The sequence below is a fragment of the Trachurus trachurus genome (genome assembly GCF_905171665.1).
Source record: "Trachurus trachurus genome assembly, chromosome: 24".
In the NCBI taxonomy this organism is placed as follows: domain Eukaryota; kingdom Metazoa; phylum Chordata; class Actinopteri; order Carangiformes; family Carangidae; genus Trachurus; species Trachurus trachurus.
Window position 1 is genome coordinate 17,058,211 of NC_139910.1, and position 27,622 is coordinate 17,085,832.

At 40.9% G+C, this 27,622-nt stretch overlaps 1 protein-coding gene across 2 annotated transcripts; it reads right to left on the reverse strand.

Moving 5' to 3' along the window:
* Positions 1 to 813: 813 nt before the first annotated feature.
* On the reverse strand, positions 814 to 26,936 carry LOC311007668 (3',5'-cyclic-AMP phosphodiesterase 7B-like). Of its 2 annotated transcripts, XM_084000926.1 has the most exons (14): positions 26,620 to 26,936; positions 22,202 to 22,262; positions 18,131 to 19,081; positions 13,777 to 13,866; positions 12,546 to 12,709; positions 12,364 to 12,427; positions 12,050 to 12,145; positions 10,735 to 10,835; positions 6,445 to 6,576; positions 6,232 to 6,323; positions 5,426 to 5,570; positions 5,223 to 5,319; positions 4,676 to 4,756; positions 814 to 4,473 (listed from the first exon to the last, which is right to left on the reverse strand). In XM_084000926.1, exons 3-14 carry the CDS (start codon positions 18,459 to 18,461, stop codon positions 4,256 to 4,258), a joined length of 1,611 nt encoding a protein of 536 aa, XP_083857052.1. In that variant the 5' UTR covers positions 18,462 to 19,081; positions 22,202 to 22,262; positions 26,620 to 26,936; the 3' UTR covers positions 814 to 4,255. The 2 variants fall into 2 exon arrangements, with proteins under 2 accessions (XP_083857052.1, XP_083857053.1); XM_084000927.1 differs by lacking the exon at positions 18,131 to 19,081.
* Between the last annotated feature and the right edge of the window lie 686 nt (positions 26,937 to 27,622).

The window sequence follows — 27,622 nt, forward strand, 5'->3', positions numbered from 1 at the left end:
TTAGAGAAGTCAACCAGTAGAGTGTAATGTTATTTAATAGGTGACCAATCACAAGTGGACTCTGTCTCGGTCACAATCTACGAGCCTCATTTACATTGCAAATCTGAGATATGCAAATTAAGGGGGGGGGGGGCACAGACTGGGCCTGTGCCATTGATCCGCTCACTACACTGCATTAATAGATAATAGCAGCATATATCAGCCCTGCACTTACAGTAAATTCACATTTTTTTATTCTCTCCTTTCAGTACAAAATCCCCGTTAATCCTCTACTCAGAAACTTCCCCTCTGACTCTCTTCACCTTGCACCCCCTCCCCCTATTAGGCTCTAATGCTCTGCATCACATTCTTCTTTACACACCTCCTGTGTTACATAGATGTTTAATTTTCACCAGGTTAGAAAATGCTGGTAAACTCAGTATACGGTGACTCATTCAGCTTCTTAGAGTCTTTTGTTTGTCTTGCAAACTAAAACTAAACTCAACTTTACTCTGATTCCAGTCTGTCTTTCTTCTTACCATTTTTTTTTGTTTACATGCGGGGCCCCAGTGGCCCCCAGCTGTGCTTACATCACAGAAATTGTCATGTTGATTTACAGGCTGTCTGTTGTGTTTATACTGTATACAAAGCATTAGGGTAGAGGATCCCTGTCATGAGGAGCGATCCTGTCGCCCTCCGTGGCGTCTCTCTTGTGCACGGAGCCACTGAAATGATTTTGTTGCCATCTAGTGGTCGAACACACTCAGAACATTTCCTTCTGCCAAAAACAAAGAGACACAGCAACATGTCTGATGTTAATTTAAAAACATTTATTGTTGTTGTTCACAGTGCTCAGAGGTTGGTTGTCAGAACACAAATATACAGTTATGATTTTGGATTCACTGGGCTGAATTTCAAAGGGGCCATTCAAATATGTTTACAGTATTTATTAAGCTGGTGATTACATTTCTCCAAAGACATGAAGTTCTTCAGGTAGCGAGCATGTTGCTACCGACTGAAACACAAACTAAATGGACATAATGAAAAGACTGCTGAGTTCAAGGTCAAGAATGAACCTCTGCCTTAAACGACAAAGAAGACAAGCATCTAAAACCCACAGAGAAAATTTCAATTTACATTTCAACGTCAACAGTTCCACAACTGGTGCATCAGTCTCTGTGTTCTTCTCTACAGTTTTGCAGCAGTTTTAATTACAGTAAAACAAATGAGCAAAACACAGGAAAGTAGAAAAAAAACATTTTAAACTTCTCTCAGTAACTGTGGTATTAGATTGACTTTAATCCACTTACAGCAAAAATATTTCAAACCTTCAGGCAACTGATTACACTACATGTGAAGATAGAAGTTAAATCATTAAAACACATTTCAGTCTGAAGTGGATTAGTCCATTAAACACAGTGGTACTTTTAACAATAGATGACCCTTTGAGGGTGTAAAAATAGGAAACACTGCCACCTCAGTGCATATGCATAAAAATGTTAATAACTATAGACAAGTTGAGATTTCTCTTAAGATCATTGTGTCCAATCTTATAATGTAAACTACATACTGTATATATATAATAATATAATACCAGCTGGTCCTGGTTGAATCTCCTGTGACCATTACAGTCAAGTTTCTGCTATAACTACTCTGATATAAAAACTACAGTTCATATTAATATATGGTTGTGAACCCAGTATGGCCCAGTGACCCTGTGTCAGTGCTTATTCTGAGAGGTATTCAAATACAAGGCGGCCCGAGGCCTGCTATATCTTGACAAGGTCTACGTCATGGCAGAAACATTTGTCAGTTTTAGGTAGCATGAAATGGTGTTTCATGAAAAAACAAAAACAAGATTGAATTAATCAGTGAGCTTTCTCAGTAACTACTGGTGATCGACAACACAAGAGTACATTAAATCAGTCAGCATTGTCAGGCTTTTCATAGATAATCTACAACTCCCCATTACAGTAGAGGCATAAAAAACAGTGACAAGTACGGGGCTTAAATATAATGGGAGTTTCGGCATTGCCAATACAGTGCTCTAGTGAGGAGACATAGGAATAATTTACAAATAACCAGAGCTACAGATACATATGAATATGGCCCCTTTCTTACAACTTGGCCAGTGACTCAACTTTATTGCACTGCATCTCATAGAAAAGGCTTATATCACAGTTAGTGTAACCTCTATTCAGAAAAGGAAAACTTTTTTTTTTGTTACATCATTGGTTTAACATTTTTCATGAACAGACTTAAACATAATTTGAGTTGTAATGATCCAACAGAATTCACTGTGTGTTGGCTGGGTTGTAGGAATCATAATTCTCAGGTTATTCTTCTATTATAGTTTAGGGAAGACGTGGAGCCGGGGCCTCTGTTAGCACTGTGTGCACAGCCTCGACCATGCTAGACATGAACCTCAAGACTGACAACCTTATCTATACATATTTAGAGCAGACTGGTAAAAAAAAAAAAAAAAAAAAATTCATACCAGTATTTTATTCTTGGACCAACTAGTAATACTTGCTTTAAGTTACATCAGTGACATATGGATCAGCTTCAAATAAATCTTTAATACAAGTACCATTGGAAATTGTACATATTTTTTAATAATGAACTATGATATCTCTTTTCTGTAAAAACATCTTTATTGACTTGATATTTACTGCAGGATATTATAAAGTAGTCGATATTAGAAATGTAAATATCTGTAGTTACTAATTGGCCCAAGTCTGTTGATAAGATACAGTGCACACAGTGCCTGCAGCAAGTGTAAAAACAAAATCATATAAAAGCCTTAGAGAGGTAACAGAGCAGTGAGTCAATGTATCAGTACAGTACATTGGCACCTTGGCAAATACTCACTGAGTGTATGACCCAATCTGACCCTAACACTGGTTGGGAGAGATCAAATGGCTACAGTACTGTGTGTGTGTGTGTGTGTGTGTGTGTGTGTGTGTGTGTGTGTGTGTGTGTGTGTGTGTGTGTGTGTGTGTGTGTGTGTGTGTGTGTGTGTGTGCGTGCGTGCGTGTGTGTGTGTGTGTTTAGTATGCTGGTATGGCTGAAGAACAACAGGCAACGACAGTTTGATGGTGTAAGAAAGCTTGTCCAGAAAATGGTAAAACACCATTACAAAATTCACAGACAGACCAAGTTGCTGTTAAGGCTTTGTTGTGTATGAGCTTGTAAAGTGAGGTTATCAGATAAGTAAATGCACCCATTAAGTTTTTTTTTTAAACAAAGGTAACATCGGTATAAGGAGAGTTATGTTTCCCAAGATTCATACGCAGTAGAACGGTTGATACATCGCTGTGATTTTGGCATGTGAAGTGCTGAGGTCGTACATCACAGTCTGAAAAGATTATACTGTTCATAACATGACATGACAGGGGAAAAAAATGGCTTGTTTGTGATCTCCATGTCGGTGAGTCGGGTCTTGTCAAAAATCATCCAGCAGAAGGTTGATATCAAGGGTTCAAGCAACTCAGCAGCAGCAGCTGAAGCCGCCTCGTGTCAGTCGTTAATTGTGTGGGTCAGTCTTACAGGTTACACGGTTTAAACAGAGTTACGCGTTACAGTTTACCATACTTTGACATACCAACTTAGTGCTCGAGTTAAAACGCACTTCAGTGAAAAGTAGACAAGTGAGACACTTGTATGAAAGAGCATCCAATAGAAGTGCAAGCTGTACAAAAAAAAAAGACAAAAAGTGAAAAGAGCTTAATATGCATTGTTTAAAAGTTTAAAAAGCATAGTATAGTCGATATATAATATATTCCTTTCATATATTCTATAGCATCTTTTCCAGCACAGTCCAGCTGACTTATTCAATTTGTATATAATTTTGGCTTTTCTTTATTCTTCTAGCAGCGTTGTGCAGACACATCAGTATTCATCTTCGCTGATCCCTCTTCTGCCATCAGCCATAACCTCACCATCCTATACCTGTGTCTCAGTAGCTTTGAAGCAGATATCACAGGGTTAAAGAGGAAGGCATGACTTTGTCAAATTGGCCTTTTATTTACTAAGATTACCAATCCATCTGCTCTACCATGGATCTGTCTCCATCTTCTTCTTTTTTTTTATTCCTGCAGCGCTGAGGGAGCCACTCACTAATCAGGGCCACACTTCCATCCTGCGCTTCCACTTCCAGAAGCCGTGTGCACCCACGAGTGGGAGGAAATATGCTGGAGGATAAACAAGGAGCCTCATAAACACTCCTCCTCCGTTAGCAAAGAAGATGAAACACCCCGAGAAACAAGGAGGGCGATTAAGGGACGCTGTCTCCCTTTCCGCCCCCTCCTTCGGGCTCGGGCTCATCGTTGTCGGGGTGCGTCTCTGTGTCTGAATGTGTTTGTGTGTATCGGAGGTGGCTCCAGCGCGCCTTGTTCTTGTGCAGGTGACCCATCATGGTCTGGCTGAGCGGGCTGGGCTCGGTGAAGCGGTACCACTCCTCAAACAGAGGCTGCACAATGTAGGAGATAAAACCTAGGACACATAGTGAAGGCAGGGAGAGTGATCAGTCAGGGGGAGCTTATGAATAAACTACAAGTTCACTAGGTCACAAAGAACGTTAATCTCGTGATAAAAATATTGACGCTGTTAAAATTGATTTGCGTTAACGCGTTAATAACGCAATATTTTTGACAGCACTAGTGAAGATACAATGCTCTGTGTGTTTTGTACTCACCTATCTGGATGGCTGGGACAGAGTCAGCCTGCTGGTTACACAGAGGACTGATCTCCAAGTCAAACTTTCTCTCCAGGTCCCCTGTTAAGAAATCAAATAGATAGTAAGGAATAGATAATAATACAGAAAGACAAAAATAAAACCTCTACAATATTATGCTGAAGTAGCTACAATCAGTAAGCATCTTAGAAATGGGGCTTAAAACTAGATATTTCGCAGGCAACCACAACACTGACAGGCGACTAAAGTAAAACAGACTGTTTCCATATCGATATCAGCAAATTTAAAAAGTGTTGGAAACATTAAGGTTAATTCAAGTACCCAACAGAATACAGAACATAAGTCATTCATTGTAATTCTTGATTTTCAGATCTAAAATGCTTGGATTTCAGCAGCACCCCTGGTGTCTTGTATGAAAATTTGACAAAATATGTCTATTTTTGAAAGACAAAGTTCCCTTACATTAAAAAAAAAGGCAACTTGCAGTGTCATAGCCATATTCTCTGATGTATTTTAATCTTGAACTAAGAGAAAACAGTTAACTCACCCTGTCTGTAAAACTCTTCACACACCCTCTCACTCCACTGTCTGCTCAGCTCCCAGACCCGACAGGGGTTACAGACGTCGGCACACTTCAGAGCGATCTGTGGGCAAACAGACAGGGGACAAAGTCATTTATTTAATTTAAATTACATAAAGAATCCATGAATATACTTTGTTGTGAGGCGTGTGGCTGTGTGTGAAGTGTACCTGCAGCATAAAGTGCCTGTGTGAAGCCAGTTGAAGATCCAAGTCCTGGTTGTCCAGATGTTCTCTGAAGGTCAACAGGAACTCGTTCTGCCGGCTGATGTCTGTGGCCAGGATGAGAGAGCCCAGCTGCTGTTCCATGTCCTGCCTGCAGAGCGGAGGGGGGCGACACTGAGCAAAAACAAACACTAATGTGCTCCTCTCTCTGACTTTACCTGCATCATAAATATACTGCGTGTTTATTGGTAAGTTATCAGTGGTTTTCTACTGTTTTTCATAGTGATGAGTTAAATGGAGAGTTTCTGGTGTTCTGTATCTGACCCTGACCTCTAAACCTTCCTCTGGAAGCTGGTACATGAAAGAAGCTTATGATAATAAACGAGTAAATGTTTCAGGATTATTAACCCTAATCAAATATTCTGATTTGTCTGGTTGTATTTTATATATGTGTGTAAATCCTTTCCAGAAGCATCAGTGTGTCAAAGTCAGTTCTGTCATGACAAAGTTTTCTACAGAGCATCGATAAGTTTATTTATAACTGGTTAAAATGTCTTAATTCATATGTACCTTGGTCACATTTCAATGACAAGAAGGGGGTATTGTTTTACAATAGCAATAGCTATTTGCTTTTTGGTTCGAATTTTTTCTTAATCTGTGTTAAGTCTCTGTATTTTGTATTTTTGTTGTACAGCACTTAGGTCAACGCTGTTGTTTATAAATGTGCTTTATAAATACATTTGTATTGTATTTTGTATTTGCATATTGTGTAGTGTGTGGTGTGTTTATAGTGTGTCAATGTGTCTAGTTACCACATATCAACAGGCAGATGTGACAGCAGTCCTGACTCTCGCAGCATCCCCACAGTCGACCTCCAGTGGTGACTCTCCAGTACAGATGTGTTCTGTTGGTGACGGGAAAAGATTGCAAACATTTTTACAAAGAGACATAGTTTCAGCTCTGACACTCCAGCTACCATCACACACAAACACACACTTATAACCAGCGCCGCCTCGGCTGTGTACCTGGTAGAGCGATGCCAGGTGGTGTCTGGTCTTGATGAGGAAGGGCTGGTTGACTCCAGGATGGTCCACGTCGTGGGCGGCTGCTGCCATCAGACCCAGGAACACATCCAGGGGGCTCAGCTGCTCTGCCAGCTACAACACAAGGAACACAGACACGTGTATAATCTTATTCTGACCTGAGCACAGTTTCCTCAGTATCATCGCTGAGAGACCGACTGAGCACACAGTGAGTGTGGAGAAACTGGTATTTTTTACCTGTACCTGTAACACATTAGATCACAGTTCTACACCTGAAATTACAGATGTCAAGTCTGACCTTCAATATTCTTTTTATTGCAAGGTGCACATTGGATAGGATATACTGTATGTTGCTAACAAAGCAATCATATATTTGTTGTTAAGTGACAAAAATAAAGTAAAAAGTAAAAAATATGAAAGAAAAAAAAAAGAACCGCATCAACATCGAACATAAAAATAGATTGGATCACCAGATAAGAATATCTGAGGCCTCTAGACATATAACTGAAATTCGCACCGGTTCTGGGAATACAACAAAAGACCAATCAGAAATAAATCTCGAATTCAAACAATTTTATTCTAAACTATATACAAGTGAAACAGCAGTTAATTCTGGAACTATACAAGAGTTTTTTGATAACTTGGAGATCCCTTCCATCTGTCAGGATGATAGGAGTTTGTTGGAGGAGCCTATAACTCTAGAGGAGGTTACCTCAGCAATACGCAGTTTACAAAGCTCGAAAGCACCAGGCCCGGATGGGTATACACCTGAATTTTATAAGACTTTTGTCACGGAGGTTGCACCTCTTCTCTTGAAAGTTTTTAACGAATCATCTGAGACAGGGTTTCTTCCGGCAACATTCTATCAGGCAACAATTTCTTTAATACACAAAAAAGGTAAAGACCCACTGGAAGCAGCATCTTACAGACCAGTGAGTCTGCTGAACATAGACACTAAAATTCTAGCTAAAATATTGGCAATTAGACTAGAAAATGTACTCCCAACAATAATTCACGTAGATCAAACGGGTTTTATTAAAAACAGACAATTGACACATAATATCCGCAGACTATTCAATATTATATATACATCTAACTCCAACTCACTCTCTGAAATATTATTATCATTGGACGCGGAGAAGGCCTTTGACAGGGTCGAGTGGGGGTATCTCTTCTCGGCCCTGTCAAGGTTTGGTTTTGGTTCAAAATATATTTCATGGATCAAGCTCCTTTATGCATCCCCAATGGCTTCAGTACAGACAAATAAGATTAAATCGGAGTACTTTAGGTTAACACGTTCCACTAGGCAGGGATGTCCCCTATCTCCGCTGCTTTTTGCACTGGCAATAGAGCCTCTTGCAGTCTCTTTGCGAGCTTCAAAAGAATATAGCGGGATTCATCGAGGAGGCAAGGAGCACAAGGTTTCACTGTTCGCCGATGATTTATTAATATACATCTCCGATCCTTCTAAATCAGTCCCTGCAATAATCTCAATTTTGAACAAATTTGGACAACTATCGGGATATAAAGTAAATATTAGCAAAAGTATATTATTCCCAATAAAGACCATAAAAGACCAACAACTCCTTGATAAATTACCCTTTAGGACCTCAACTCAGTTTAAGTATTTAGGTATTAATATTACCAAAACATTTGCAGATCTATACAAGGAGAATTTTCAAAAATTACTAGACATTACAACAGAAGACCTGCAGAGATGGTCCCATATTTCCATAACATTAGCAGGTCGAATTAACATAATCAAAATGACCATCCTCCCCAAATTTCTTTTTTTATATCAGTGTATTCCCATATATATCAAAAAAGGTTTTTTTCAAAGCATAGATAAAATAATTTCAGAATTTATCTGGAATAAGAAAAAACCTAGATTAAGGATGAGCTTTTTACAGAGACCAAAATCAGTAGGAGGCATGGGGTTGCCAAACTTTAAATTTTATTATTGGGCAAGCAACATTAAAATGATGACCTACTGGCTACAAAAAAGGCCTCCGCTATGGTTAAGTATAGAGAATGCCTGTTGTCACCCTTCTTCTCTCCCAGCTATGCTGCTCTCAGCTCTGCCCACTGTAGACCCTGGCTCACTAAATAATCCAATCGTCTCCCACTCACTCAAGATTTGGTCTCAAATTCGGAAATCTTATGGTTGGCAGTCTTGTTCACTTCAAAGCCCTCTTATCGAAAATCACACCTTTGCACCTTCATTCACTAATACATTATTTAAGGATTGGTTTGAAAAAGGAATTCATACCTTCCTGGATATATTCATAGATAAAGTTTTTCCAACATTTGAACAGTTGCAGGTAAAATATAATATTCCAAGGTCACAGTTTTATAAATATTTGCAGATAAGGAGCTTTGTTATTAAGAATAATCCATCATATCCAAATATCCCAAATCGATCCTCAATGGATTTGATACTTATGCAAGATCCTTCTAGAAAGGGAGGAATATCCAAGATATACGAAAATCTGTCAAATCTGGCTGGCAAAGATACTATGGATCATCTGAGGCTGGCATGGCAGGATGACCTAGGCAGGGGGATCACAGAAGATCAATGGCAGACAGCCCTAACACAAACTCATAGCTCTTCAATATGTGCAAGACATGGCCTCCTGCAATTTAAAATAATACACCGTTTACATTGGTCAAAACAAAAGCTCCATAAAATATTTCCCTCAGTAGATCCTTCATGTGACAGATGTGGACTTGGACCAGCAACACTGGGCCATATGTTTTGGAGTTGCCCGAAGTTATCAAATTATTGGGACAATATCTTTCAGACTCTATCAAATATCTTACATAGACCTATTAATGTAGATCCATTGGTGGCGGTTCTAGGAATTATTGATTCAAGCATAACGAAAAGCAACAGGGAGCATAACATGGTTTCGTTTGTCAGCCTACTTGCACGAAGGTTGATATTACTTAATTGGAAACAAAAGGCAGCTCCAACTTATACAAATCTTATGACAGATGTTATGAGACATTTAGAGCTGGAGAAAATCAGATTTTCACTGAAAAATCAGGAAAGAAAGTTCTATAGTATTTGGCAACCGTTTATTGATTATTTTAACCACAACATAGTGTGAGGGCAAGCTATAGAAATGCTCTTCTCGAAGGAAAGACTTTGTATTTTATTTTATTCTATTTTTTATATATATACAAATATTTATTTTTCCCTGTCTCTGTTTAGTTTTTGTCTCCCCCCTTTTTGGTTTTTTTTTTACTTTTGAAGAATGTATACATTTGGTTACGTATAATCTTGTTTATTTCCTTTTTTTATTTTTAAATTAATCCCCTTCATCTGTCTATTTTTCATTTTGAGATACATAAGTTAATACAATTTAAATGACCCTTTTTATGTAAACGTGTACGTGTAAATGTGTAAGATGTCTGTTGTGTCTGATGTGTTCTATGTTCAAAATGAGAAAAATCAATAAAGAGAGTTGAAAAAAAAAAAAAAAAAAATAGATTGGAAATAATAATAATTCTTTCAACCTACAGGTTAATGTTTCATTCCAAGCCCAATAATGTGGAGCACTGAGCCTTAACAAACCTATACTGATACTAAGTGACTCCACTAAACATTACTGTAGCTTTCAGTTCAGCTGTGACCTTCAGCATATTTACACTTCAATTTGTCTTCTGCAAATCTACTTTTCATATTTCAACTTCCTTTGGGAAAAAAAAAGGCGTATTGTAAGTGAAGTACAATAGAGGACATATTCTAGAAATATATTTACCTCCTAATTCAAATGCTCTTGCATCGTGCCCTCTAAACTGAAGTGCTCACTCACAGTTATGGATTTTAATTCATGTGTGTGTGTCAGAGCATGGAGATGAATGCTTAACAGTCAGTAAAGGACACAATGGTATATTGATTGGAGAAGCAGCGGGCCTGTCATCTTATACGAGTGTGTCCTGTTTATCTAAAGCACACCAGCTCATGGTCCTTTAACAAAATATGTGCATCACTAAGTGCTTTGCAGAGCAACAAGGACACAAAACAATTACTGTGTGAGGGGAGAGATGCAGAGGCACTTAATCTGGTCAGAGGGCCTCAGGGATTTCTGCGGGCTGTGGGATAGATGTGTTGCCGAGTCTAAGCGAGCAGGAATTATCCCTCAGGGAGCAGAGCTAATAGAATATGTCAAGGAGAAGTTCAGGTCTAGTGAATCGCTGCAGTGTGTGCATGTGGGGTTGAAACAGAGAGGGTGTGTGTGTATCCATGAATACAGTGTTAGTCATTACCTTGGGCTCCTTCAGGTAGCAGTACATGGCTTGAGTGACATCTGCTGCATGGACAGCATTGTGATAGGGATTCTGGGAGTGGTAGTCCTGCTGCACCATGCCTGGCAGGACAGGAGATCTGGTTAATATCCTATTAAAATGATTTCACCTTGCATACTTTAATCGGATATTATTGCAAATCAGGAAACACTGTTGAGACACGTGAAAGCCAAAATTAGATTTTCAGATCTGTGTAATCCAGTTAATACATCAAGATGTTTTGGTTCATTGAGGAAAAAAAATACTGAATTTTACAATTATTGAAAGAGCTGCAAACACCCAGTGGACAAATGACTCGACTCGGCAAAGCCGCGAATAGATTGTGTTCACATGTTCAGATATTAAGGCAGAGAGAAATGGATTTAAAATAAAAAAGCTAACTGTGCACTTTGTTTCCATAAAACCATATAGACTCTGTTGTTGTATGGGGCAGCAATGTTTAGTATGCTGTGATACTGGATTAATATTTATTTACTATGACGTCAGTCACTTTGTCCATATTTGTTGCTGCTGTGAGGAAAATAAACCCAACGTGTCCTTTGTGATGAGTGATTGGCAGAGAAACAGCAGCTGACGTCACTCTGGGCTTTCCTGAAATGTTAAACCCTGCTCAGCTTTCAGGTGTTTTCTGCCCTGTATAAAGAGACTCGGTGTGAACCTTTCACAAAGCAAATGCTTTCTATATAGAATAGGAGGGGACAGTTGAGGGACAATGTGTATATGTGCATATCAGTCCTCCTTACCATTTAACTGTTGTAAAACGCTCTTGCAAAATGATCTTAAAGAGACCCCGAGGAGTTTGCTTTTGGTTATAAAAGCGTCTCATATTAATGTGGATGTTTCTACGTTACCCACACTTGTTAATGGGTCCATTTTTGATAAATATATATCGTTTTGTCTTTATAGTCATTTTGATATTATTATTTAGTGGCCAACTCCCAGCATTTCCTAGTTTCCTGGTTTTCTGGGCGCTGCCCGGTGGGTCATGGGAATAACGCTGCAGGATCGCTAGTTGGCATCGTTTATGGTCGGACTTTCGTTCTTGATTAATTAAAACATTTTTGGCAAATGCTTTCGACCACTTTCGTCCGACTTGCGCCGGTCCAAGAATTCCCCTGTGCGCGTGGAGGCTCATGGGAAATGTAGAGTGAAAACACTGCCGCTTTCCTAAAGTCCTAGTAGTCCCTTTAATATAATTTATGCGACGTCAGTGGCCAATAATATCAGAGCACAGAGGGCTGATGGGAGGAATAACTGCTACTGTCTTGAAACTTACCCAGAAACCTGTGCAGTTTGACCATGTCCAGCTGAAAGTGATGAATGAGACCATAGACATTGAAGAGATGGCACATCAGAGTCACCAGGCTGTTGCCTACAACACACACACACAGAAATGAAAACAGCGTCAAGTCAACTTCACAAAAATTTAATTTGATAGCTTGGTGTGGTGCAGAGTATGAGAAAAGAAGGGTTTTTTTTTTTTAATTAGGCATAAATAACATGACAACATACAGTAGGTAACCCAGTGAAAACAATGGTGTTGTTTTAACATAACTAAAGACAGTGAATGATGATGGTAAGTCGTCTTACCATTCGTAAGACGATCGAAGAGGAAAATGTCAAAGTTCCATGTGCCTACTTTTGAAAGCATATGCTGTAACAAAAAGACAAAGTTGTCAGAATTGATCAGTGATTGACATGTATGAATGCTGCTGTACCTGTATCTCTGCACCTCTGCGTGTTTGTGCATATGCATGAGTGTGCGTCCTTACCCCAGCCTGTCCTAGGTAGTCATCGTCCAGCAGGTGCAGGGACCCGGGGGTGTGGGGCACGATATCCCTGAGCAGCCTGGAGGCGTGACAGTATCTCTGGAAACTCAGCAGACGCTTCACCTTCCTCCTGGTGCAGGACTCTACCTCCCCCTGCTGGGCACTGGCTGACATGACAAAGACAAGGCAGTTCAATGATATCTACATGCAAATAAGTGACAGATGCACATCTCATAAAAGCAGTTTAGGATTTTCAGAATTATATGAGTCTCTCTCGGAAATTTTGTTCTTGAGTAATTAAATGAAATTTCTTCAGCAGGTCCACGGAGTGAGTCGACATCTGTGTGACCCACTTTTGAAAAACACCAAGAACACTTAATGTGTGTTTAATGCACAATTACCCTGAATCTGTCTCTGAGCTCTATTCAGAAACAAGTGTATCCCAAGCTTCATTACTCCACCGCTGGCAATAATTAACAAGTTCAAGACATGACATGTTGGACATGACATGTTGGATTCAACCTCAACACCACATTTGTATAAAGGATAATGATGATGTATCGTGATTATTGTACATATATTACATCATATAAGCTTCCTTCTGTTGCTTTGATTATGAGATTTGACTTAAAAAAAATGAAATAACACCATCGTTTGGCTCTCATTTTATGTACAAGATAGTATAAAAATACTGAACCACCTGATTAAACAGCTTTATTTCTTGCTAACTCCATTTATGAGAAACTCAAAAAGAAAAAAAGAAAAAAGGATCAGAGCTTGAGTGACACACATCCATCTCTTCATGCGGGCCATGGGATGACCTCATTAACCACGTGTCTCCCTACATTCTCTGAAAATCCTCCACACATTTGCAATCTTAATGGGTATTGGATGTCACTTCCCAGAAATTCATCACATCTGACTAAGTGCAAATACTGCATGCGTAGGACCTGGGTCAAAAGCCCTGGGTCTCATTTGAAAAAGACAAGTGTCCGGGTTTCATTTACTGTGTCCTCGTCATACAGCTGTAGGAGAAGTATTTTTCATGCAGGGTATCGCATTTATATATTATTGGTTCAAATTATGCTTTGTGTTTTCTTGTATAACCAGATAAAAACATTTCCCTCACAATTAGAAACTTTGAATGGAATTCCTGGATGTGTATTCAGATTTTTTCATTTTTTCAAAAAAATAGATGCGAGTTGTATCGGTGGACTGACAACCACTGACTTACTTTTCAGGATGTGCAGGTCAATCAGCGGGTAGGAGCCGCGTCTCTCAGTCAGCAACACACCAGCATGACCAGCGCTTAGTCTGCCATCAGCTAAATGAGACGAGAGAGAAAGAAAGAAGGGAGGATGAGGAGAGGTGGAACATCTGGTGATACTATGGGTGGTTTTTGTATTGACCATATTTGGTTGACATGTTTTACTTCTTCCCACTCCTTTTCGGTTACGAAAAATCTAATTATTTTCATTTTCATCAATTATTTTTATTTTTTCATGTGTTATCTTTGTTAAGTATTTATTTGTTATGTCTGTCCATTACTGTATTATTTCTTATTACTTTTAACATGTCCGAAATAAACTGAAACTAACTAACATGCCCCGCCCCAAACAATCCATGAATCCAACATTCGGGGAGGTAGGAGAGAGAGAGGAGGGGGATGTAGCGACTCAGCAGAGCAGAGGGGGATAGAAGGATAAGTCCAGCAGCCAGCGGGGTGACGGGAGGACAGCGGAGCAAAGTGTTCCCCCTGGTGTCATACATAGATGTTCGACATGATCAGCCTCATAAAAGCAGATTTAAAGTCCTCTTAAATCAGCTTCTATAAAACAAGAGGATCTTTGACTCGGCTGAATCACCAGGACATCATGCATCTGCTCTGAGTTTGCCTGAGGAGAATGGATTTTATGCCACGGTGCAGCTGTTATGGTGCATGTCTGAACACTTATTAATTCTCAGACTGGTGCTGCTTCGACTGCGAACGTTCTGTTCGTGAAGTAATTGTTCTTGTTTTTTTTACTGTTGGTGTCACACTGACGCTCATGGTTTGGTGTGGTTGATTTTAAATGTAAATGTAATGTTTTCTGTTTGAAAAAAGGACATGCGTGTGTATGTAATTTAGACACGCAGACAACACGTCGTCTCCTGTCTATTATATGATTTTCTTTCCACAGGAACGACCCCTTCTTGTGTGAGCACCTAACAGACGGAGAGGGAGCAAAGTAAGCACAACACAACGGATCCTTGAACACTGAATACCGCCTCTGTTTAAAATGCACAATCCACACACCCTGAGGCCAAGGACAACAAGGCACAACAAAAACCCGGGCTCCAAGATACCGCATACTTGCACACCGCATGAAATTTACACTTGAATGAGCTAAAAACTATGGGAATACTGAATAATTTACAGGTCAGATGTGAGGAACTGGAGCGTATTATGTCCCAGACGTTGCCAATTTACATCACCTTTGCGACTCCCAGCAGCGCAGCGGCTAAACTATCTGTTTAATGGGGCTGGAGTCGCTGTGGCAACTCCCCTGGGGTTGCCAGATCTTGCCTTTGCAAGTGCGTGTTGCCAAAGAAGCAGAGTTTGCACAGGCAGGTGTTGTGGCGCATGGTAAATGTGTGCGCAGGCGCAGGCGTAGGCATAGGCGGCTATACATAAAACATACAGTGGAAAAGAGGCATCATTCCCTATTTATGCTTGTTATAGTCCGTCCAACAAATATAAACCACTTGGGGGAAGTGACTCAGCCTGTTAAAGTGAGGCAGAAGTCCTGCTGGCCTAGTTTGAGCAAGAAAAGGGGGGAAAGCCTCTTTGCTTTTTTATCCTGTGTGCTGGCAGGGAAGGAGAGGAGGAAATACATCATCTGGAAAAAAAAAAAACACCGCAGTAACACTCAGATCACCCCCTACACACACACACACACACCAGCCTCTGGCTCTCTTCCTTCGCTCTCGCTATCTCTCCATCCTTCTATTTTATGTGTCACTCCATCTTTCGTTCCTCCCCTGCTTCTGGATCCTGTCTCCTCATCCTCCTCTCTCTTTCTCCATCACCACCCCCTCAACCTTCCCATCATCCTTCATTCCTTGGTGTTCAACAACAACAACAACACCCCCTCTTCCCCATCTGATCCGTCGTTTCGTCTCCCCCCGCCTCCCTTCGTCTTTTTCCCTCTCTTCTTTTAACTCTTTGTGTGGTAAATAGGTCATTGTCTCCATGCTGAGCAGAACTGGGTCACTCAGGATGAAAACGTGAATCAGTTGGAAAGGATGTTTAAAGATGTGGCAGCGCACACGCGCCTTGTCGCCAACCTGTGCGTGAAAACTCACAGCATGCACACACACACACTTTGTAAATGAGGCCAAACCCCTGATTCAAAATGCAAAAACAAGATCGCACACTTGGCACACGACGCACGGCACGCACACACATACACACACACAGATAAACACACAGGGGGCTCTAGTAGGAATATGTTCACTTGGCTTCACTGAATCTCTCAGTGTTTATGGTTATAACTTGAGCTTTGGGACTGTTTTTTTCCCCCCTTCTCAGAAAGAGCCGGTCAGACACGAATACAGCACTCGAATACAAACATGTTGTAAACACACAGTAGCAGATGATGCTGCCTGCAGATGCTTCATGTGGTACAAAGATACATACACTGCATCCATGCAGCTGGCTGTGATGTCCAGATACAGTTAAAGGGGCATTTCCAGTCGTAATCAATGTTTACCTCTTATCAGGTCACCTATGATCAGTTCATTTCATACCATCCATACTCTCAACTGCAGCTCATAGTCCATCTACTGTTGTGTTCTCTGACCCGGAAAGGAGCAATGCGGAATCCACGGTAAGTCCGAATTTTTTTTTTTTTTTTGATTTAATCGTAAAGTGAGTTTTAAATTTTAAATGATGGTCAAAAGGACGTTACTTGCAACCACAAAACAATTTTAAAATTAGTCCGGAGCCCATTAAAGAACATTGGAAAAACGATAGATTCTTGAACAAAAACGATTATAAACATCCATACTATGCGGTTGGGAGTATGGATGGTATGAAATTAACTGATCATAGGTGACCTGATATCTGAGGTAAACATCAATTACGACTGGAAATGCCCTTTAACTCACTGGCAGAACTAACACATTGTCTTTCTATGTGTTGGATGATCTGTGGTCGTTATGATCTGCCAGCAACAGCAGCCAGATGTGTTACAACATCAGTACAAGGCAGCGTGTAAAGGGGAAAAAGAAAGGCTTCATATCATAAATTATGCACATGGTCCGATTATTATCATATCTTCAGTTGAGTTCTCAGTTGAACATTACCAGTTGCAACTCAATCTCGGTGAACCTGATAACCTTGCTATTATATAGGAAAAAGAAAAATATTCAGCCCCTTTTCAGTCTTTGCTGCAGAGCTAAATGTCAGAATGAGTCACTACGACCACAGACAAGGTATCTCACAGTGTCTTGACCCACGCTCTATGTGGTGAGATCAAACAGTGTGCGGATGGACTTTCACCCTCTGTTAGAAGTCGTCATGTGAATGAGATCACCACAACTCAACCGGGGAAAGTCACAGGCAGTGAACGGCATACATTTGTCCGTTTTCCACCCTATGAGTCAGTACGTAGACACAGGTAATTCCCCGCGGTATGAATCATATCCTCGCCTTAACTGTAGAAAAACACAAACACGCCAAGATTTAAATGCACATTGTTCCGTTTTTGGCACCAGCTGGTTGTGCGAATCAAAGTCAAGACTTTCACCGCATCATATTCATACTGTACCATTGAAGGGCAGTGCCATTGACATTATCAGGAAAACATCTGTATTTTCTCAATACAGTCAGCATTCGCATTCCCACAGTCCACATCAGTGTAATGTCACTGTTGCTCATCACTTAATTAAAGTAGTTCATACCAACGTGTAAACAATGTTACTCATGCATCATCAGCGTTAGGGTCCTGACAGACGGACACAGGCTCCATTGATGGCGTCACATCAGTGTCATCAGTACAGCTGCGGCTCAGCAGATGGTTACACAGCTTTATCTAATGGACACTCTGGCTTTACAGGCTCAAATCCCTCATTTCACCATCCACTGGGGCCCCGGCTGTCTGAACCGCTCTGAGCCGCGTCTCGTCCCACGTCACTTACAGACACGAATGTACGTAAACATACGGCCAGAGGCGCGGCTGTCAAAGATAATCCATCACACATGCGCCCACACACGCACTTGTCGAGAAGTGGTATATTTTAAATGCAAAAAAACAGATGCACAAGAACAGACAAAAACACGGCCAGACACTCTCATTCATGATGGTGACAACAAACACCACTCCAAAGGAAAACAACTGAACAATTTCCACATAATAATTACACATTGTGAAGGTATGTGCCCAAAAAACACACAATATAAGTCACAAACTATGTGCTTTCTGTTAAAAATGTATACACAGCAGCTTGGTCAGACTAAACAGACATCATACATAACACATTAAACATTTATCAGTGAACGCCTATGAGCTTTACTGTACTTGCAACATGTATCATGTGGAAGTTACCTTCCAGATGTGTGCTCTTGTCCTCTATGTCCTGCTTCCCCTCCTCTATCTCCTCCTTCTCTGCTTCCACCCATGTGCTGGCCTCACTTCTCTCGGGCCCCCGGGGGCCTCCCCTGCGCGCCCTCCAGGCTGCCCTGAGCTGCCGTATGAGAGCAGGAAGTTCCAAGGCCAGCGACAGGCCCCCGCCGCAAGTCACTGGAGGAGTCCTGAGCGGACCCCACACTGGTGAGCGGGAAGCCTCATCCGGACAGACACCAACGTCAACCCCGACACCGAGACCAGAGTCCCGCATCCTGAGATCTGGGCCCCAGAGCCCGTCTAAAACTGGCATCCTCACACCATACAAAGAAAAGTGCGAGGAAAGAAAAAAAAATGCTGGTAAAAAAAAGGGGAGAGAAAGAAGGATGGTGGGACAAAGAAACGAGGAGGGAAAGAGAGACGACGGAAGGAGAAGCTCACTGTCAGGTAGCCATGGGTGAGAAAGCGGAGGACAGACTGAGATAGTAGCAAGTTTGGATGTAGGGCAGAGGAATAAAGACCGCAAGGAAAGACAGAACTAGGAGCAGAAAGGAGAGAGGGACAGAAAGACTGAGAGCAAACGCTTGCACAGTGCTGCTGAAAAAGACGAGACAAAAAATGCAAAGCTGGGAAATGCCGGGAAAAAAAGAGGAGAGAATCCGCCCGTATCCCTGTCTCCCAGATTCAGCTACTGACAGTCTGCTGCCTCCTTCTGCCGCATTCTCTCTTCCCTCTACAGTCTCACTCGCGCCAGCGTTGTTGTGGAGTCTAAAAGCCCCTCCTCTCTCCACTCTGAGCTCGCTGACACACTCTCTCACTCTGCCTATATGCTGCTACCCCAAGCACAGACCAATAGGATTTGTGTGAGCGCTCATGGGGCTGTGGGTTCATGGACGCATCCTCAGTCTCTCAGCGAGGTCAGGAGGAACAGGGCTGTATGAAATACACACATATTTAACAAATATTAAAATTACTATACAACATTCATTCTGTTTGTTAAGATTATATTTTAGAGCAGATTATATGCAGGGCAATGTTTTTTTTTTTTTTAGTATTTTTTATTCTAGTAATTGTTTAATTGTTTAAATTGTTTATTGTTGTTCTAGTAATTGTTTAACTTAGAATACTAATTGACAATTTAGGCGAGTCCAAGGTGAGGTCTGTATTGGTTGGATTCTCCAAAGCAAAGCCAAAAACTTCCAGGAATCCAATCTAATATTTGAGAAGCTGGAACAGATCAACTAATAATTGAATTGTCTAATGGTTTCAGTGCTGTGTGTTCAGTTTGTTTAACCTTTGAGAATATGAGCTCACAAAACAAGATAATGAGTTTAATTCAGCTTGAAGGTGAAATGAGGTATATACACAGCGCACAATGAGTCACTCCTCACTAAGGCTTCTATGGAATAGGAGCATTTGTGTGGGTTTGTTTCAATGTATTTGTGTCAAGTTGTCCTGTTTGGGTGACTAAAATAGCCCTGGGCTTAAACGCAACCAGAATTTTATGCAATATAAGCGGAAGAACAGGATTTTTTTGAAACATTAATTTATTGGAAGACATTCAGGATAATAACCTGAGATTCAGATTCAGATTCACACTCAATCTCATTCAGGTCCAACATCCAAACTCGTATCTTCTGTTGTATTATCTTCTGTTTGTGCTCTGTCTGCAACTTCTAAAATTATTCTAATGATCTGAAACAAATCAGGTCAGATGAACTGTAAAGAACTTCCATTCATGATTGAAACCACTCTCCATCTATCTATGCCATCCTCTAATAGCACTTACACCTGGAGGGTTCCCTGTGGTGGCTGAAAACCACACATTAATTAAACACCACAATTAAGTGAGTGTAAGTAGATCTTTGTGTAATCATGGAAGTTGCAGTGCTATAATCATTTCATTTTCCACTGAAATGTTCCCTTGAGAAGAAGTCACATGCTGACAAAAGAACTGACACACTCTCTCTCACACACACACACACACACACACACACACACACACACACACACACACACACACACACACACACACACACACACACACACACACACACACACACACACACACACACACACACATACAGAGACACAGAGACACACACAGACAGGCACATAGCCTTGAATGTCACATATCAGACGCAAGAAGTTGATTGCAAGAAATCACGAGGCAGGGAGCATTAAGATAAAAGATACAGACTGTGGGAAACTGTGAGGAGCAGTCAGTGAGAATGTACAGATGAGTGAAAACGCACCGTGACTATGTAGCTGTTTGTTGTCGCTGTGATGAGCAGTTGGTATTTAGCATAAAATGTTACATGTTATTGTGGGGTGAAGTGAAGTGACATCATGAGAAACAAAGCACGTCTCTTATTTTGTACTCAGTCCTGTTGTTTTCATTTTTTTGTTGAGCACCAAGAGCCAAGTTCTTCTCCAGCTTCTTCCTTTTAGTCTCAAGGTTATTGTCACTTATGACTAGATACCTCTCTTTACAATGACCTATTTCCGCCAACATACCTGCATGTTACAGTATCAAAACATCAGAATGGACCAAAGTTAGTACTGTCAATTCATACTGCAGTTTGTATTTAGAGGGGAAAAAACTTAAATGGTAGATGACGGAAGCACAGTAAACTCTCCAGAGGATCGGAGGTGAGTGAACTGCAAGAACAAAGTGAACTTTAGGTGAACTGTGGCCCTGCTCTGATAGCTGCTGGATTATCACAACTTTTTTTTTTTTTTTTGTCATTTGTTGCTATATTTCCTCCCCTGCCCCACAACTCTGTTCTGCCTCCTCTGATTATAAAATAATTGACACATTAAAGAGGAATGACAAGATCAGGTGGCAAATGAATCAAATCTTTTTTTTCTCAGGCTATTATAGACTCGTCTTAGTGTGTTCAGTCGTGGTGCCAAATCATAAGTCTCATCAGCCATTGATAATAAAACACTTAAAAGAGCCTTTATTAGCACTTTGAATTGGTGCAACAGCAGCGAAATGAAGACAGATACAGTAGCTGTCCTCTTTGTTGGCACCTGAAGAAAACATTGATTAAGACTGTGGAGGCTGACAGTGAGTGTGTCCTGTGTTCAAGGCCTGAATCACATGTGATTTAAACAGATGAAAACATGCAAAAGTAACTGTAGTGACCAACGAACACAGCTAAGATTGATAATTGTCTGAATGTGAGAAAAGAAGCATGTGACAGGAGGAGAAGCAGCGATGTGATAGTCCGTGAAGGTCTACACCAGTAAGCGCCAGATGAGCTCCTCCTCTCAGACACACACACACACACTCACATCGCGTACAGTATGACTGACTGAGATACAACTCAGTCTCTGCACCCTCTGTGTGTGTGTACGTGTAGTAATGGACTCTTTATTTTTGATTCTTTTAACGATGCCACCGGTCACGTTTTCTGGCAGGTCCCTGTAGAGAAGTGGGTCAGCCAGCAAATGAGAGGGTCCGTCTGGACAAAACAGTGGCAATTGTTTGTGTTTGTTTTTGTCTCTACCTTTCTGCTTGTTTGTTTGTGCATGTGAACACGTATCCAATTTACATGTCAGTCTCGCCTTTTTTGTCATATGTTTAAGCTTGCTTCACACGTTTTCACACTCTTTTTTTTTCCAGGGAACATTAAAACAAAGTTTGACATTAATTTGGAAGACAACTAGCTTTGGCTACATTTCAAGGTCTGACTCATCAAGGTCTCAGACAGTAGTTATGATAAACAGTTACTTTCTACTGTCTCCAGTCCAGACATTGTTTCAAAAAACACGACTGGAGGAAAAACTGAGTACACTTTCTTCTACACTTTTTTTTTTTTTTCAGAAAGGTGGACTCATGATGAACGTTCAAATGGACAGTGTATACACAGATAGCAGAATATGCTTCTCTGTTTGACATAGAGATTAAACCGGACCAAAGGTTATTGAAAGCCTGAAGCAGCGTTGCCAAATGTTTGGAAACATTTTCCACCACCAATTTGCGGCTGGCTAAACATATTAACAAACCTTTAGCACCGAGGTATTCAGGTCAGTTAGTGTTCTTACCCAGCATGCGAACTTGTGTGGCATTCTGCTCCGACCTTTTAAATGTGACAGCACCGCACCTCTGTGGCAGAGAGAGAGAGAGAGATAGAGATAGATAGATAGATAGATAGATAGATAGATAGATAGATAGATAGATAGATAGATAGATAGATAGATAGATAGATAGATAGATAGATAGATAGATAGATAGATAGATAGATAGATAGATAGATAGATAGATAGATAGATAGATAGATAGAGAGAGAGAGAGAGAGAGAGAGAGAGAGAGAGAGAGAGAGAGAGAGAGAGAGAGAGATTAATATTACAGCACCCAAAAATACATAATACACTGTAAGAGCATCAATGAACCTGGCTAATAAATAGAAGACGCGAGACTTCCTGTGTGTCAACCTACACTGCCCCCCAACTCTAGACTTATGATGCCTTAATACAGTGTTTTCCAACCTTGGGGTTGGGACCCCACGTGGGGTCGCCTGGAATTCAAATGGGGTCACCTGAAATGTCTAGCTATTGATAAAAGAAATTACTGATAAAAATGTTTTTTTAACCAATTATTATTATTTTTTAAATTATGAATAAAAATACCACACACAATCTTAAACAACTGTATTCTATACTTTCACTTTCTTGAATATAAATCGAGTTCAAATAAAATGCAGCATATAAAAATATCTGAGCTGGCGCATCTTGATTGACAGCCAGTCTGACGTGACTGCACGTTAGGGTTGTGCCGATTGGCGATCCAATCGTCTATCGGCGATTGAAAGGACGATCGGCGATGTTTTGTTTTCTTGACGATTTTACACACTCACATACTCGCTACTTTTTTTTATTGATCCAATGCGCAATCTGTTTGTTTTGTTTTAATGAAGCCGCTCCTCTCGCTGCTTCCAACAGATACTCTGTCATATGACAGTGTTTCACCAATCAAATGCAGCCACTGGCGACGTCCAATCAGACGGAGCCAGGTAGTCATATGACCGCACACAAAATCTCTGCAGTAAACAGGATGGCCACTCCGCCTCAAATTTGAGGAAACACGTTTAGCTGGTGTTGTGGCTGTGACGCTGCCGACGCCAGCCCTGTTACTTTATGTCACAGCCCGATGAGGTGTTCACTGACATGCCACAAATAAATTACGTCCGCCATGAATAGATTTTTCGGGTTTCGGCAGCGTTGCGTTTATTGATCATAGTGCTCTTTCTCCGTTTTTAGCGAGGGAGAGAGAGAGAGAGAGAGAAGCGCGCATGCATGACAGCAGGGCACGGTAAAAGCAAAACTCCTATTATGTAGTCCCCCCCCCCCCCCCCCCCCCCCGTCGAACGAACGAACGAACGAACGAACACGTACGGAACGGTCGCCCCCCCCCCCCCCCCCCCCCCCCCGGACCCCGGCGATAGATAGGTCTATCGGCGATCTCCAGGGAGGGCGATTGGGACGATCTGAGAATGTCAAAATCGCCCAACACTACTGCACGTGATTGCGGGGTCGCCATAAAAAAAGGTTGTGAACCACGGCCTTAATATATTATTTATCCACACATTTTAAAATATGGCAAACCAATTCTGATTAAATGACTGTGGATAATAATTTATAAAGAAGTCTTGGTCTTTCCATGAATGTATGAGTCAAGTGTTATTTATTGTTCTACTTCCTCTGACTTTGATTAATATTAATATCCTAATTTGAATCATGAAATTGGAACTGGATTACAGGCATCTGTTTAAAGACTATTCATCATCTTGGTGAGTCAGAGAGTAAGTGCTTTTAGTGACAGTGGCATCTGCCTTTCCAGCAGCAGCCGTGTCTACGTGTTGGACAACAAAACTGAAAAAGTGGGTCAGGAAATAAACGGGCATAAACTGGCAACAAGTAGCACATTAATCACATGCTTCCACATGGTTGGTCCTCATGGTCAGAGGCCTTAAGTCATCCTCTTTTTTTTGTCATTTTCTATCAAATGTGTGTTTGTATCTTGTTCAAGTCACATGTTTGTGTTGTTCTTTCTTAGAAAATACTGATAAGACGTAGATACAATTCAGAAATTGTTCATCACATTAACTCAATGCAATTTTTCAATCATAACCTGACCCCATTAAAAGATTTCCAATAGTGAGATGTTCACTGTTACCATTCAAAATGGGTAGAGACAGCTATAATAACTGTGACTGACAAACAAAGTTTTGTTTTTAATAAAATACTCGGAAAAGAGTCAAACATCCTCTTTATAACCTCACAGAAACCAGAGTGGAATTTCATTTTTTTTTTCATTTGTCAACAGTTCAGTTACCATAAAAACAGATGCTAATTCATTTTCCGATCAGCTAATGGATGACTAATGGTTTCACCTCTGATTAATGTTTAACCTTTATATGCAATTCCTGACTGATCCAGACTTCTGTTGTCTCACTTCAACCCCCTGCAAAGAAATCTGAGTCTTGACAGACAAATACTTTCCATCAACTGCTCTGCCCAGCTTCTGAATCAACACCAACAACACCCTGTCCGTCTCTGTCTGATGAGCTAAAATTGATAAAGTACATTAGCTGTGTAATCTGCCACCTGAACTCAGGTCCGAAGCCTAATTGCAATCCGAAGTACTGTGGTGCAGTTCAGACAGACTCAGCTCGGTACATTCCCCAATTAAGGTCATCTATTTATAATAGCTGGTAATGACTATAATAGTTATAATGGCTTAACATCTGTGTGCATAGTAGACAAAAGTGAGAGTTGACTGAGTGCACCAAGCAGTGTTGTTTTAGAGAAAAAGACAGCAAAGCAAAGCAAACCCTGGCTGACCTGCTGGACACATAACAAATCATCTGTTATCTGTTTTTACAAAGTGCTCAGTGTTGCATCTCTGGAGGAAAATAGGCATAAACAAGTACCTTGAGGGGGATTTACATCTAAATTTGCTCACTGCTGTTTACTGGAGGGCAGGAAATGGGTGGATGGAGATAAACCAGAGGCAAAGACTGTTCACTCATCCTGCCCACGTGGTTATCGCATGTTTACAGGATGCCCTCGTCATTTGTTTTCCATGATCTGCAGCCCTGTGCTCACATCATTATTCACACAGCTCTCGAGTCAAGTCTTTGTTTCAGTTTGTTTATTTCTACCTGTTGTTTAAATTGTTTGGAAAAAGTTTTTCAAAAGTTTTTTAAGATACAATATTTTATTACCGGTATTTATTCACATATAAAGTGTTGCTGTGCAAACAGTAACTTAAATCCAAGTGAAATTGAGCAGCACCTTCTGAGTAGTTTTACTTCTGTTGAACATGGTTGCTGTGATGTATGTTGTATGTAATACACATACATGAAATACATATTAGGAGATTAAAATAAGGTTGTGCCATTGAAGTTATTCAGAGAAGAAAACCTTATTATACTTTTAATGATATGGGGAAACAACTGATAAACATGCAATCATCGCAACAAAAACCACACAGTGGTAAACACAGTATATGATATATAATGTAAATGTGATGACAACTGAGTTGCCGTCATAATAATCAAGCAAACTCCATGTGCAAAGGAGAACTATAAGATATCTTGGAAAGCTCTGGAAGAAAAGTTATTTGTAGACTAAATTATTTGTGTCAAACTGTTTCCAGGTTCAAGAATCAACTCTTTGACTGAATGCTCTGTAAAACATTTTAACATGGATCTTAAGTCAACATACTTCTTACAAACTACTCTTTCTAACCTTGAAAATTATGTTTCAATCTCAATAGGCACATTTATTTACACTGGAAAACCACTCCACACGTGCCATAACTGTTAAATAACAAACTCCTTTGTTTTCACAACCAAGTTCATCACAAAATCAACTTCCTATCCATACTGTGTATGTAACTTGGCGACACTGCCTTGGTTCTAACACATGAAACCAAACACCAAACCTGCCTTATAGCCTACCTGCACCCTGTCTCCATGTGGTCTGCAGTGTCCAGGCTGTGGGGTTCACTGCTGTAAAGCTGTCAATACACTGACGTGACACAATGCAATAACACTAGGAGGCCTACTGTAGCTGACACTGCAGCTTATGGAATATACATAAGGAGTTTGCACCAAATAAACTACTCCCCTACATTTAGACTCCAAGGTCACTGTAAACTCACTAGCTACAATCAAAACATATAATCCTGTGAGAATATTACAGCACTCATGTAGCCTAGGAACATTATCAAAACCGCTAGCATACACACAGATGGATACAGATACAATATGGTAATTGTAAACGCTCTAATGATCATTACGGACGATTTTTAAGTCCAAACATTGGCATTATAAGGATGTAACACAGGTATTTCGTTGAGTCTTACCAGGCCTATTCCAATACAAGTCTGTATGTGTGTGTATTCATGGTTCAGAGAGTGCGCAGCATAGACAACAGTTAAGTCGCAGTCTACATACCTTGACCATTAAATAGGACATTTAACCATCGTGGCTGCTCGTGGACAGCGAGTGAATGCGACGGAGCTTGGCGCGTGCCGACTGTTTTCATGTCAGGGGAAGCGCAGGACTGAGCCCCGCGCGGCAGGATGAGAGGTGAGTGTGCCCTGGCTGCTTGACACCGTTTCCCCCCCAAACAAACTAACTAAAGACACAGTAGGTCTATGTCATCCTCCTCCGGTTATTGAGTGTGACCTTACGCGCCCTACGTGGATGGTGTCGCCTTTTTAAAAGGCAAGGTGAAGTTTCCGCTTCCCTCTGCCGCCCCTGTCCGCGTGCAGTCGGTGTGTATAACTTGGTTGTGAGCCGCAGAGAGCGGAGAGGGGAGGGGCTGGTTGTAGCGTCACGGAGGCGGGACATGTGGAGAACTGACCAATCAGCGCTGAATGCAATCGCCGATTCGAGTGCAATTGGTTGTCCTCAATTAAATATTATTTTAATTGAGAATTAGGCTATTTAGGTGTGAGTAACGGATATAGTTTGACCAAAGACGGTATATAGACCTGTCTCTGGTTTGACTGCCCCACGTTTCTCACATTCTCTTTGCACTCTGTACTCACCTGTTTATTCACTAAATTAATCATGCAGCTCATCATGTGGCAGCTGTGCAATGTATAAATGTATTCAGATACAGGTCACAAGTGGCAGTTTATGTTCACATACAATATCAAAATGGGGAGGGTGGGGGGATCTGTGTCTTTCACTGTTGCATGATAGTTGCTGCCACATCTGTCAGAAGATTTCTGAACTTTCACACACAAATGTCTCTAAAGTTTAACTCAGAATGGTACAAGAAAACTAAATACACCCAGTGAGCAGCAGTTCTGTGGACAAAAATGTTTTAAAGCAAGGTCAGAGGGGAATGAGCAGACAGACACTGAGGCTGACATGTCAGAATATGCCGCATGTCCAACTTTGGGGTGGATGGACTACAAAAGCAGAGGACCACATTGGATTGTACTCA

What these genes read in the sequence shown, in the direction of transcription:
- LOC311007668 (XM_084000926.1), bottom strand. Translation starts at nt 18,461, where the DNA reads ATGCCAGTTTTAGACGGGCTCTGGGGCCCAGATCTCAGGATGCGGGAC. An exon ending in CAAGAGCACACATCTGGAAG is followed by an intron (nt 13,867 to 18,130) that starts GTAACTTCCACA and finishes CGTCTCATTTAG; the next exon opens with CTGATGGCAGACTAAGCGCT. An exon ending in ACTACCTAGGACAGGCTGGG is followed by an intron (nt 12,428 to 12,545) that starts GTAAGGACGCAC and finishes TTTTTGTTACAG; the next exon opens with CATATGCTTTCAAAAGTAGG.